This window comes from Cynocephalus volans, chromosome 4 (assembly GCF_027409185.1).
Source record: "Cynocephalus volans isolate mCynVol1 chromosome 4, mCynVol1.pri, whole genome shotgun sequence".
NCBI classification, from domain to species: Eukaryota; Metazoa; Chordata; class Mammalia; order Dermoptera; family Cynocephalidae; genus Cynocephalus; species Cynocephalus volans.
The window spans coordinates 163,310,975-163,323,605 of NC_084463.1; the positions used below are offsets into that span (position 1 = coordinate 163,310,975).

General features: G+C 39.7%; 1 protein-coding gene across 12 annotated transcripts in view; it reads left to right on the top strand.

The window, feature by feature from the left end:
* The window catches only part of PPP6R3 (protein phosphatase 6 regulatory subunit 3), a 129,516-nt gene that overhangs the window by 107,000 nt on the left and 9,885 nt on the right, over nucleotides 1-12,631 (top strand). For all 12 annotated transcript variants that reach the window (XM_063092367.1, XM_063092370.1, XM_063092375.1 and 9 more), the window contains 4 exons: nucleotides 4,752-4,873; nucleotides 8,653-8,806; nucleotides 10,362-10,468; nucleotides 11,535-11,685. In XM_063092367.1, coding sequence (XP_062948437.1) covers nucleotides 4,752-4,873; nucleotides 8,653-8,806; nucleotides 10,362-10,468; nucleotides 11,535-11,685 — 534 coding nt within the window. The remainder of the gene's footprint in view (nucleotides 1-4,751; nucleotides 4,874-8,652; nucleotides 8,807-10,361; nucleotides 10,469-11,534; nucleotides 11,686-12,631) is intronic.

A 12,631-nucleotide genomic window follows, 5' to 3' on the forward strand; every position in this document is an offset into this window, starting at 1 on the left:
GAGGCCACGGGTTCAGATCCTAATAGGGATGGCTGGTGTGCTTGCTGGCTGAGCGTGGTGCAGAACACACCGTGCCGAGAGTTGCGATCCCCTCACCGGTCAGAAGAAGAAAAAAAAAAGACCAAAAGTTACCCAAAGTAGGGGGAAATTGTTTCTAAAACTCAGTCTATCTTGGGAAGACAGGGTCATGTCACTTGATAACCGTCTGTCTGGGTCAACCCAGTCTTTTTTTTAATCACTTTTATCGTAGGAACCTAAATAAATTATGCTTCTGTACACAGAGAGTTCCTTTTTTGTGAGTATTCATTATCAGAGTGTTCATAGTTAAGAGAGAGGGATATTTGAATAGCAACTGAACTTTTATTTTTATTTCATTTATTTTTGATAAGTAATGTTTTCACATGGCAAAAAATTCAAACGGAACAAAAAGGGTATACAGTGAAAAGTAAAACTCCCTCCTACCCCAGCTCCCAGCCGGCTAGTTCCTCTTGCTGGATAGAGTTTGTTAGCATTGCCTGTGCCTGCCTGTACCAGTAGTTATGTTGTATGTCTGAGGAGTGCTTGTTGTGCTGGTCCAGAAGATGCAACCGTGGCTTAAGCAAATAAAGGTCTATTTGTCTCATAGTCAAGACTCTAGACAAGGTTGTTAGACCTGCCTTCTCTCAATTGTTCCCACTGTCATCCTCTGTGTGTAGATTTATCACTTTACGGTCACAAGATACTTGCTGAAGCTCCAATGCCAGGCAGCCAAAGACAAACACTTTCATGGTGATTTTTTTTTTTTCTTTAAAGATGAAAGCCCCAATCAAACTTGTTTGTCACCATTTACTATGAGATTTTTGTCCTTGTTGTTGAGTGGATTCACAAAATGGCCATTGCCTACTGCCATTTACTCTCTGGAGGCAGACTGACCTTACACATTTATATAGTAGTGCAGTACATCTTCACAGAGCATCATGTGAAGAGAGCAGAGAATTACATATGGCAGGGAGGACAGTGTCCTGGGGGAGATGGCACTTGATGCCCAGCGGGGACATAGGGTGATGAGCGAAGACAGTTTATTATTTAACAACTCTACTGAGGTATAATTGACATATAATAAGCTGCATTTACTTAAATTCTACAATGTGGTCAGTTTCAACATGTGTATACATCATGAAACCATCATCTCAATCAAGACCACGAAATTATTCATCACCCCCAAAAGTTTTTTCATGCCCTTTGTGATATCTTTTTCCCTTCTTTCCCCCCCATATCTGTTTTCTGTTTTCTATAGTTTTGTATAAATGAAATCATACATTATATATTCTTTTTTGTCTAGCTTCTTTCAGCATAATTATTTTGAGAGCCATCCATGTTTTGTAATATATCCAATAGTTCACTCCTTTTTACTGCCCAGGAGTGTGCATTAAATAAGTATGCTGCAATTTGTTTATCCATTTTCCTTTTGGTGTTCATTGGGATTGTTTCCAGTTTTTGGCTGTAATATCTGAAGATAGACTGGTAAGTTAAAGATGTATACTACAAACCCTAAAACAGTCACTGAGGTAACAAAACAGAGTTATTGTTAATTAGCCAACAAAGAAAATCAAATCAAATCATAAGGAGAATCCTAAAGAAGGCAGAAAAAGAGAACAAAGGGCAGCTGGGACAAACAAAACTAATAGCAAGACGATAGAATTAATCCTGAGTAAGCATATTAAATAAGACACCCCAATTAAAAGGCAGAGATTGTCAGACTGCATTAAAATCAAGGCCTAACTACATGCTGTCTATAAAAAACAATTTAAACAAAAAGACACAGGTTAAAAGGAAGAAGATATACAATGTCAATACTAATGAAAAGCTAGAAGGTTTATATTAATCTCTAAGTAGATTTCAAAGGAAAAGGATAAAAGTCATGTAACGATAAAGGGGTCAGTTTATTAAGAGGACATGACAATTCTAAATGTCTACATATCTAATAACAGCTTCAAAATACATGGAGCAAAAACTGATAGAACCTCAAAGAGAATTAGACAAATGCATAATTATAGTCAGATATCTCAACACCCCCTCTCCCTGTAATTGATGAAACAATAGGCAGAAGTCAGTAAGGATATAGAACACTTGAACAACACTATCAGCCATGTTGTCCTACTTGCACATTTATAACGCACTCACCCAGCAATGGCAGAATATGCATTCTTTTCAAGGGCATGAAATATTTATCAAGGTAGATCGTATTCAGGCCTTAAAGCAAGTCTCAATAAATTCCTACAGGCTCAAGTCATTTTCTGACCAAAATAGAATTAAATTAGAAATCAATAACAGAAAGATCTCAGAGAAATCCCCAGATGTTTGGAAATTAAATAACACATGGGTCAAAGAAATAATCGAGGGAAATATGAAAGTATTTTGAATTGAAGAAAAATGAAAATGAAGTATATCAGAATTTGGGGAATGCGCCTAAAACCATACTTACGAATTATATTTAGCACTCACTGGCTGTATTAGAAAAGAAGAAACATCTTAAATCAGTGAGCTCAGCTACTACATTAAGAAACTAGAAAAGGAGAGCAAATTAAATCCATATAAACAGAAATAAAGAAATAAGAAAATCACAGTGGAAATCAGTGAAATTCAAAACAAAAACAATAGAGAAAATCAATGAATCCAAAAGTTGTTCTTTGAGAAGATCAATAAAATTGGTTAACTTGTAGCCAGAATAAGAAAAAAAAAAGATATAAATTACTAATATCAGGAGTGAGAAAGGACATCACTAGATTCTACAGGTATTAGAAGGATTAAAAAGATAATGGAACATTATGAATCTATGTCAGATAAATCTGATATGTCAATAAATCTGATATGTCAATAAATCTGATAACTTCGATGATCTTTGAAAGACACAAACTACCAAAACTTAGGCAAAAAAAGGATAACTGAATAGTCCTGTATCTGTTAAAGAAGTTGAATTTTTAGTTTAAAACTTCCCACCAAAAAGTAAAAACTCAAGATCCACATGGCTTCACTGATGAATTTTACTAAACATTTCAGGAAGAAATTATACAAGTTCTATACAAAAGCTTCCATAAATTTGAAAAGGAAGGAGTATTACCTATTTAATTCTATGAGGCCACATCTGTTGTAGCCTAATACCAAAATCTGACATTACATTTCAAGAAAACTGCCTAATAGTTCTCATGAACATAGATGCAGAAACTCCTTTACAAGTTTAAGTAAATCAAATACAACAATAATGCATCATGACCAGGTGAGGCTTATTCCAGGAATATAGAATTGCTTTCACATCTGGAAATCAATTAAGGAGCATGTAACAAAATTCGACATCCATCCCTGATAAAAACTCAGCAAACTAGAATTTCTTCAACCTGATTAAAGCATGTACAAAAAAACATATAGTTAGCATTATAATTAATGGTTTAAAAAAAAAAAAAAAAGAGTAATTTCTCCCTAAGATTTAGGAACAAGACAAGGGTGTCTGCTCATACCACTTCTTTCCAGTGTTGTACTAGAGGTTCCAGCTAGTACAATAAGTCAAGAAAAAAATAAATAAATAAATAACAGGCATCTAGATTGTAAGGGAAGAAGTAAAACCATCACTATTCACCCACAACATGACCATTGACATAGAAAATTGGCTGGAATCTACAAAAAGACTACTAGAATAATTAAAATAAGGTTATCAAAGTTTCACAATACAAGATCAATAAAATTGTTTTCTGCATACTACAGTAAACAGTTGGAATTGAAATTACTAAATATCCATCGTAGCATCAAAAATATGTAGGGATAAATCTAACAGAAGATACGCAAAACCTGCACACTGAAAATTGTAAAACACAGCTGAGAGAAATTAAAGGCAGCTTGATAAATGTTTATGTATTGGAAGACTCAATATTGTTAAGATTCCAGTTCTCTCAGGTTGATCTATCAGTTTAATATAGTCTCAGACAAAATCCTAAGAGGCTTTTTTGTAGCTATTAACAAGCTGATTCTTAAATTCATATAGACACTCCAAGGACCTAGAATAACCAAAAGAGCTTTCATAAAGAACAATAAAACTGAAGGACTAATGCCATCTGATTTCAAGATACCGTAATTAAGACAGTGTGGCAAGAAGATAGAGAATAGGTTAGTGGGACAGGATAGAGGGCACATAAATAGGCCTACACGTGTATGGGCAACTGATTTTGATAGAAAAGTTTTAACAAGTTGAACCTCATGAAAATTTAAAACTTTTACTCTTCAAAAGACACTTAAGAGAATGAAAGGACAAACTATGCACTGGAAGAAAACATTTGTAAATCATATATCTGATAAAGGACTTGTATGTAGAGTTAAATTTCTTTACTGAATAAAGAAAAGAGACAACCCAATTTTTTAAATGCACTAAAAACATGAAAAGACCCTTAGGAAAAAAAGATATACAGATGGCAAATAAGCATCTTTGGTCATTAGGAAAATGCAAATGAACACCAAGATAACCACTACACACCTGTTAGAAGGCAGTATTATAGATTGTGATCTCCACCTTGAAGCAAAGCCCAAGTGGTAGAGCAGCTGATGGCTTACGTAAGGTTAGACACACACATAGCAAAGTCTTCCCCGATATCTTAACCGGGTGGGATGTGGGCAGATATGATCCAGTTCAAACGCAGTATGAATTGTTTTTAAAGAATTTTCTGGATTTAGCTGGTGGCTGATAAGCAGCATTAACTATTTTGGTTCTTTTTCTTTTTTCTTAGCTCGGGTAGTACAGACAGTGAAGAAAGTACAGACTCTGAAGAAGAAGATGGAGCAAAACAAGACTTGTTTGAATCCAGTAGTGCCAACACAGAGGATAAAATGGAGGTAGATTTGAATGAACGTAAGTTACCTTATTTTTCCATATTAGTTGCTATGTTGGAATTAGGTATTTTGAAAAATAGGCAAAAGAATATTCTGCAGCATCTGAGATGACTTCTGAAAGGAGTAAAGTTGAAACACACATTCTCGTGTGACTCCCCCTTGGAGGTTTATGTTTCCTAGACTGACCTCCGAGAAGGAGAAATCATGCTTTTGATCATAGGGCATCTCGTTACAGGATGAAAATCATTGTGTGCATCTGGCTAGAGGACAGCACACTGTAGGTCAGTCCTGCAGCTTCAGAAGCCTTGTGCTGTAGCAGAAGGGAAAGACTACAGATTGTGGAAAGATGAGGAAATAATTGTATTTTGTAGAGTCATGAATGTAATAAACCAGAGGAAACAGCTTCAGCAGTTTTAAATGGGTTCTTCATAGTTTACGTATGAAACTTATAGCCCTAAAACTTGCCCAACTAAGTGCTTGTTTGTGCCCTGCAACTTGCTGACAAAACTTGAATTAGTTAGCCTTTTAAAATATAACTTCCAAAACTTTAGAAAAATGTTTATGTGAAAGAGTCATGTGGGTTGATCCAGGGGCTTTCCCCACGCCTGACCAGCTTCCTGTTCCCAGAAAGGCCTTTATGTACTTGGTCCTAGAGACTGAAACCCAGCTGAAGGTGGAATTTAGTAACCTCAGAGCTGGATGGGACCTTAACAGTCATCAGCAAACTCCGACATGTTACAGATAAGAAAACTGGGAGCTAGAGAAGAAAAGAGGTGTATCCTCTATCCCCTTCCTCCTTTTCCAGCTCTCCCTCTTCAGTAGGAAAAAGTGTAATTCAGTTGTAATCAACATGCCTTTATTAAGTTTCTACTGTGTGCCAGGTGCCAGTCACAGACTCTGCTTCCAAGGTCTCAGAATCCATTGAGAAATAGATTGAAGGGCCAGCCCGTGGCTCACTTGGGAGAGTGCAGTGCTGATAACACCAAGGCCATGGGTTTGGATCCCTATATAGGTAGGGATGGCCGTTTAGCTCACTGGCTGAGCATGGTGCTGACAACACCAAGTCAAGGGTTAAGATCCCTTAACAGTCATCTTTTAAAAAAAGAGAGAGAAATAGATTGAAGTGCAAGCTCCTGAGAACAGAGTGCTGGAAGAGGGGAGCCCAGCCCTTGCCAGGCATCTGCCCAGATGTTCCCCAAGGGTGTGATACTTAAGGACAAGAGGGATTAGTTAAATTGAAAGAGAAATCAACTAGTAGGAAGGCACAGAGACCCATGAGCTGTTTCATATGACTGGAGGATGAGATGGCAGGAGATAAGGCCAGAGGCCAGATCAAGAATTATATTCTAAAGGTTGCAGGGGGACCCCTGAGGATTTGGCTAAGAGTAACATTATGGAATCTATTTTGAGACTATCACTTGTGGCCACAGTGTGAGAGTTGGACTAGAAAATACATGCTGGAGATAGGAAAACTGTTAAGAGACTGTTAAACATAAGAAATAATGAGGGCTGAGAGGACGGGATCCAGGCAGCAGGGAGACACGAGAAGGAGACAGGACAGATATGCTCATCTTTTGGCTCAGAAACCTATGGTGTTTGGTTTTTTCTTTGTAAATGTACAGTTCAAGCGCATTAAGTATATTCACATGTTGTGTAACAGATCTCTAGAGCTTTTTCATCTTCCGGAACTGAAACTCTGCACCCACTGAACAACTGCCCATTCCCCACCGCCAGCTCCTGGCACCCACCATTCTGCTTTCTGTTTTTATGAATTTGACTACTCTAGGAGCCACATATAAATGGAAACACACAGTATTTGTCCTTTTGGTCTGGCTTATTTCAGTTAGCATATTTTCTTCAAGGTTCATCCATGTTATAGCATGTACAGGATTTCCTTCTTTATTAAAGTTGAGTAATATTCTAGAATCTGTGGTTCTTTGTGGGGGGTTGGATATGTGATGAGTGACTTGGAGGGAGACTGCAAACTTGGTATGACTTATTGCGTGCCACTGCCACTGTGACTCTAGAACTGGCTATAGGGACAGAAGTCAGGGGAGGACCCTGGGTGACAGTCACGTTTACCCTCACCCCCTGGGCTCAGTATGACAGGCCACCAGCCCTCCTGCTCTGCTCTGTGGAAAAGGCTTTTTTTGCATTGTCAGATCTCTGGAGGCACAGGGGTTGGGGGTGGAGGGAGGACTCTTTTCTCCCGGGACTGCAGGATTGCCCCAGAGAGCCTCTGCCATCTCCACCAATCTCTATGGCTTCTCTCAGAGGTTTTGTGGACTATTTGGAACAGTTTCTAATGTTATACTGACTCTGCGGAGCTCATCTGGGAAAGAATATCCCAGAGTGATTTTTGTTGTCACTGAGTGATAACATTTTTGTGAAACCTAATTTAGTTGTAAAGTGGAACTCTGATTCAGATGGAATGATTCCAGATCTTTGTATATGGAGGGCAGGCAAAAATATCGGTCAAGTTGACTTTCCTGAGGTTTCAAGTGAGATTTTCAAACATTCAGTATTATTCCTTTTTGGTGTCAGAGGAGCCCTGGCACGCTCACACAGATTGAAGGGTGAGAAGCGTGGCACAAGCCCTAATTGAGTACCTACTATGTGCAGGCCCTCATTTAATCCTAAGTAAATAGTCCTTATCTGAATTGAACAGATGAGGAAGGAACTTGGGACAGTTAAATAACTTGCCAAAGTCACAGTAAGGTATATCTTTTTTTTTGTGACCGGCCATACCGCACTCAGCCAGTGAGTGCACCAGCCATCCCTATATAGGATCCAAACCCGCGGCAGGAGCGCTGCTGTGCTCCCAGCACCGCACTCTCCCGAGTGCGCCATGGGGTCGGCCCTAAGGTATGTCTTTAAAATTGGAACATTTCTGTTCTATAAAGGTACTTCTCAGTCATTTGTGTCTAATATAAGCAAGCCCCCAAGTAGCTAGCATGTTCCTTAGCATTCCTTCCTTACATCCTTGAGGTTCCTAACTGTGACAGAAAATATCCCTGATAGAGAGAAGTGGTTCCCACACTCTACTTGTCCTCAACAAGGACGTGAGGATTCAGTATACTCTGAAGGAGAGCATGATGTGCTATTACAGCAAACAGAGACCTAATTTCTTCTGATGGGACACATCTCTGAACAGGTGACATTTAAACAAACCTTCAGGTTAGATCCAAAGTTGGCTGGCAGATGGTGTGGCAAAAAGGGCACCACAGATGGCAAGTGGCAGGACTTTAGGAAGCCTTCCCGTTGTTTGTGTTAACTACAGTGGACTGCAGGAAGGCCACGGGAGGTCTGAAGTATAGCTACATCTGTTGGGAAGCATTAAGGTGGTTTCCAATTTATTGCAGTGGAATACCCAGCGCGCTGGGAATAGTTTAGATTTACAGAAAAGTTTTAAAGATAGTACAGTAAGTTCCCGTGTATCCTTCACCTAGCTTCCTCCAATACTGATATAACCATGGTACATTTGTCAAAACTAAGAAATTAACATACCCTTTTATATGTAGCTTTGTGTCCTTGTGTAATATTTCTATTGGAAAAAATTCTTAGAAATGGAATTGCTGGATCACAGGGAACATACAGTTTTATAAAACGGTGGGTGTTATAGAATTACCCTCCAGGTGATTGTGCCTTTCCATTCCTACCAACAGTATATTAGAATACCCTTTCCCCAACAATGCCAGTCTTTTTTTTAATCATTGGTAATCTGTTTTTGAAAAGTATCTTGTGTTACATTAAACTACTGAAAATATTCTCCAAATGAAATTTCTTTCCTCTTTTTAGCACCCAACTGGTCAGCCAACTTTGACGTCCCAATGGAGACAACCCACGGTGCTCCGTTAGACTCTGTGGGGTCTGACGTCTGGAGCACAGAGGAGCCAATGCCAACTAAAGAGACAGGCTGGGCTTCTTTTTCAGAGTTCACATCTTCCCTGAGGTGAGCGAGTGGGCAGCATCTCTAAGTCTCTTAGTAGGAGACTGGGAATGGTAGGCATTTGCTGTTAACATGTGTTCTTCACCTTAAGTTATTTCCAAGTTGAACGTAGTGTCTTAAACAAGATTTAAAATCAACATGGGAGAGATATTGACACAGTTGTGCATTACAAGAAAAACAGTCACCATCTTCCATTCCTCCAGGGTGAACTGGGGAAGGGAGTAGTTCTTCAACAAAGTAGCTTGGGTGGCTGTGGTTCCAGGGACTTAGCAGGAAGCAGCAGAAGATGGCATCCCAGGGGGCTTTTCTGGCTCCACAGAACAAAGAGGATTGAGAATAGGAGTAAAGTGAAACCACGAACTCCTGAGGCACCTCTGTGTGGGATAGTGCGGATAAATGCAAACTGTATTTTGAATTCAGTAGATGATGTGAACTTGTATTTCACTTGCAACTAGTCTAGTGCTATAAATTAAGGGCTGTGACATGTAGGCTGTCAGTCTTGCTATTTGTATATTCTCAATGACAGAAACCTGTCATTTCATAATTTTCCTAAAGAGTATTGTCAGCATTTGAGTATTAGCCATGGATTTCATATCTCATTAGGCTTAGTTTGAAAGACTTTATCACTTTTCCTGTTCTAACAAGTAATATTGTTAAACAATCACTGGTAATAGAGAAGATATGAAGACAAACTGTTGTTGAGCTAACAGTTCCCATGTTAGACAAAACCAAAAAGGAGGCTAAAATCCATGGCGCTTTATAGTAAGCGTAACAATAGAATTAAACTGTTCTTCAGAAGTGCCAGGGAGATTTGTGAAAAATGTCTCCGAAATACTGTGAGTTACTTTATCAGCCGTGCTCTAGTACAGGACAATCAAGGTTCCACCTCTTGCTTTTTTCTGTCTTTTTATAACCTGGGGATAAGAGCCTTGGTCACTCGAGAGTACTGTTGAAGCAGCTTGCTTCTCTTCACCTGCTGTGTGCAGGTGTCTGAGTTTGTTGAGGGGTTTTGCAGCACGGGAGTGGGAGGTGGAAGAGGAAGTATAGTTATGTCCCCTCACCCCACCCTTCACCTCTGTTGTTTATTGGCTCTATGTTTTCACAATACCAGCAGCATCATTAAGAGGGCCAGTTCCTCCAGGCAGTTTGGCCAAACTGCTCAAGGTAAATAAGGATTTTTGTAAAAATAGTCAACCCGGTAGATACAGTTGATATCATATGATGTGTATCACTGCTGTGCAAGCCCTGGGAACCTGGTGATTATGGTGAAGATGAGAGGTGGGGGCATTTTGATACTGTCTGGAATCCTATAAGAATTTGCTGCCTCCCTGCTCTGCTGAGTTAGCAGGACATTTGCCCACCACAGTCATCTACTGCTGTAGGCAGCTACCTACACTTAGATCCGTGTGTCACGGAGTCTCTTATCCTATTACTCTTACACAGATGCTGATGTCTTCCAGCAGAAACAACTTACTTTTCAAAGGTTTTTTGTGAATAATGGGGTGTAACTGAGGGCTATTCCCCACTGCTGACATCTGAATTTTCCCTTTTCTGAAAGTACAAAAGATTCTTTGAGGAGTAATTCTCCAGTGGAAATGGAAACCAGCACTGAGCCTATGGACCCCCTGACTCCCAGTGTTGCTTCACTGGTGGCACAGCCAGAAGGTGAGTGCAGAGAGTGCCGGGTGTGTGGCTCATGGGTCTGTATGGCACGTTTGTAACATCAGACACCATGCTCAGGCTCAGGGGCTAAAAGCAGCTGGGAAAATGAGATGGTGGGTCTGATGTCCACAGGGCAACTGATGAAAAGAAATTGTACCTGTTGTTCCAGAACCCACAGCATGTTGATTCTAGAAGGAGTAAGGAATTTAAGTTATCAGTCTCATCAGTGTGCAGATAAGGAAACTGAGGCCCAGAAAGGAGGAATGCCTTAGCCTACAGTACCCAGGCTGAATAAAACCAGAACTAGGTGTGTACATTCCACGCCTGTGCCCAGTTGTCCCTCAGAGTTTGCTTTGCTGAAGCACTGGGCATATCTGTGCCTGTTTTAGGCTATAGGGTAGTTTATTTTCTCCACACCTTTATGTGCAGATGAAATAGTCACGGGTGTCTATATAAACTTCCAGTGGGTTGTAGTTGTCTTATTACTCAAAGTGTTCCCGTATGTTCCTTGCATTGACCCTGAACTGTTTCATCCTGCTGAGTAGGGCTTTTGGGAGTTGGCTGGGGTTTGAATCCAGGAAGTTTGACTTCAGGGCACAAGCTCATAACCAGTGTACCATATGGCTTCCTATGATAGAACAAAGAAATGATCTACCCAGATACCATGAGAAAGTAACTTTAAAAAAGAATAGGACCCAAGTGGGGAAAACAAATGGGTGGAGGCTGAGATGTGTAACTGCCCACTCTGCCTGTGCTGTGGATTGGAACAGTTAGGAGCAGTCGTCTCTGCTGGGAGGAAACTGGGTACTATGTAGGTAGACACCGAGCTGGGAAAGCTGTTGGGGACTCACTAGTCTTCAAATGAGGAATCCATGAAATGTCTCTCTAGTGGGTATTTTTAAGAAGCCTGTGCCCATCAAGAACTGGCTCAGGCAGAGTAGGCAAACCCTCTCACTGTTGTCATCGTCTTCAAGCAGTGATGTGACTTGGGTCAATGGGTATACACAGAAGAGGAGCGACAGTTCCTGTTTGGGTTTGGTATGTCTGGTCAGCTGTGTGCTCTTTTCAGCACCAAGCAGTGTGGCCATGGAAGCCAGCTCTGATGGAGAGGAGGACGCAGAAAGTCCAGACAAGGTAACTGAGACAGTGATGAACGGCAGCATGAAGGAAACGCTCAGCCTCACTGTAGATGCCAAGACAGAGACCGCGGTCTTCAAAAGGTAACCAGGGGCTGGAGTCTACTGGAAGCTTCAGGTCTAGGGGGGGATGATGGTGGTGGAGAAACTGCAAACATGAAAAATTTTAATTCGATTCAAATGAATGTTTAGATATTAGCTTGATGTCTTTCTAACATCTCTATTAAACTCAGTAAATTTTAATGACGAGATGGAGAGTTTAAGCCACTAAGTTCCTTTTTCCCACCCTGTGTGTGTGTGTGTGTTCAGAAGACTGTGTTTTAAGTCTAACAAATTGACAGAATTATGAGAATTGACAAATCTTCAGTCATTTAAAAAATAAATTCACTTCTATAGAGGCTACAGAGCACAACCCATCAAAACCAAAGATTCAGTATCATACAGATTATTGACTCCAGACGTAATTCAGTCATTAGAATTCAGTAGCAAAATGATAGTTTAAAAAAAAACAAAACTATATTTGGAAATTAGCAACCTTACTGCTAAACTCGGGTCAAAAAAGGAATCATAATGGAAATGAAAAACTTAAAACTGAGTAACAAAAAAAACTTTAATCAAAATTTATGGGCTGCAGTTAAAACAGTGCTTAGAACTTTACTCCCCCTCTTATACAGACAATTTCAGATACCACAAGAAGGAACCTTCCCAACTCATTGTGAGGCCACTACAAATCAAAGAAAAGCATGGAAGAGAAAAATTGTTTATAAGCTAATTTCATATGTGGGCATACATAATAAAAACTTTTAAGTTAAAAGCTGGCAAAACAAATCCAATAATGTATTTTAAGTCATGACCAAGGATATATCACATTAATGTGTAACATGGTAAAAATTATTGAAGGTAATTCACAGACAGATAAAGAAAAGCATTTGATAAAAATTAAAGCTGTTTCTGATTTTTTAGCAGCCTGGGAATAGAAATTAGCTACGTGAAACTGATGAGTGTCTGCAGCAGACTATATTCTTAAGCA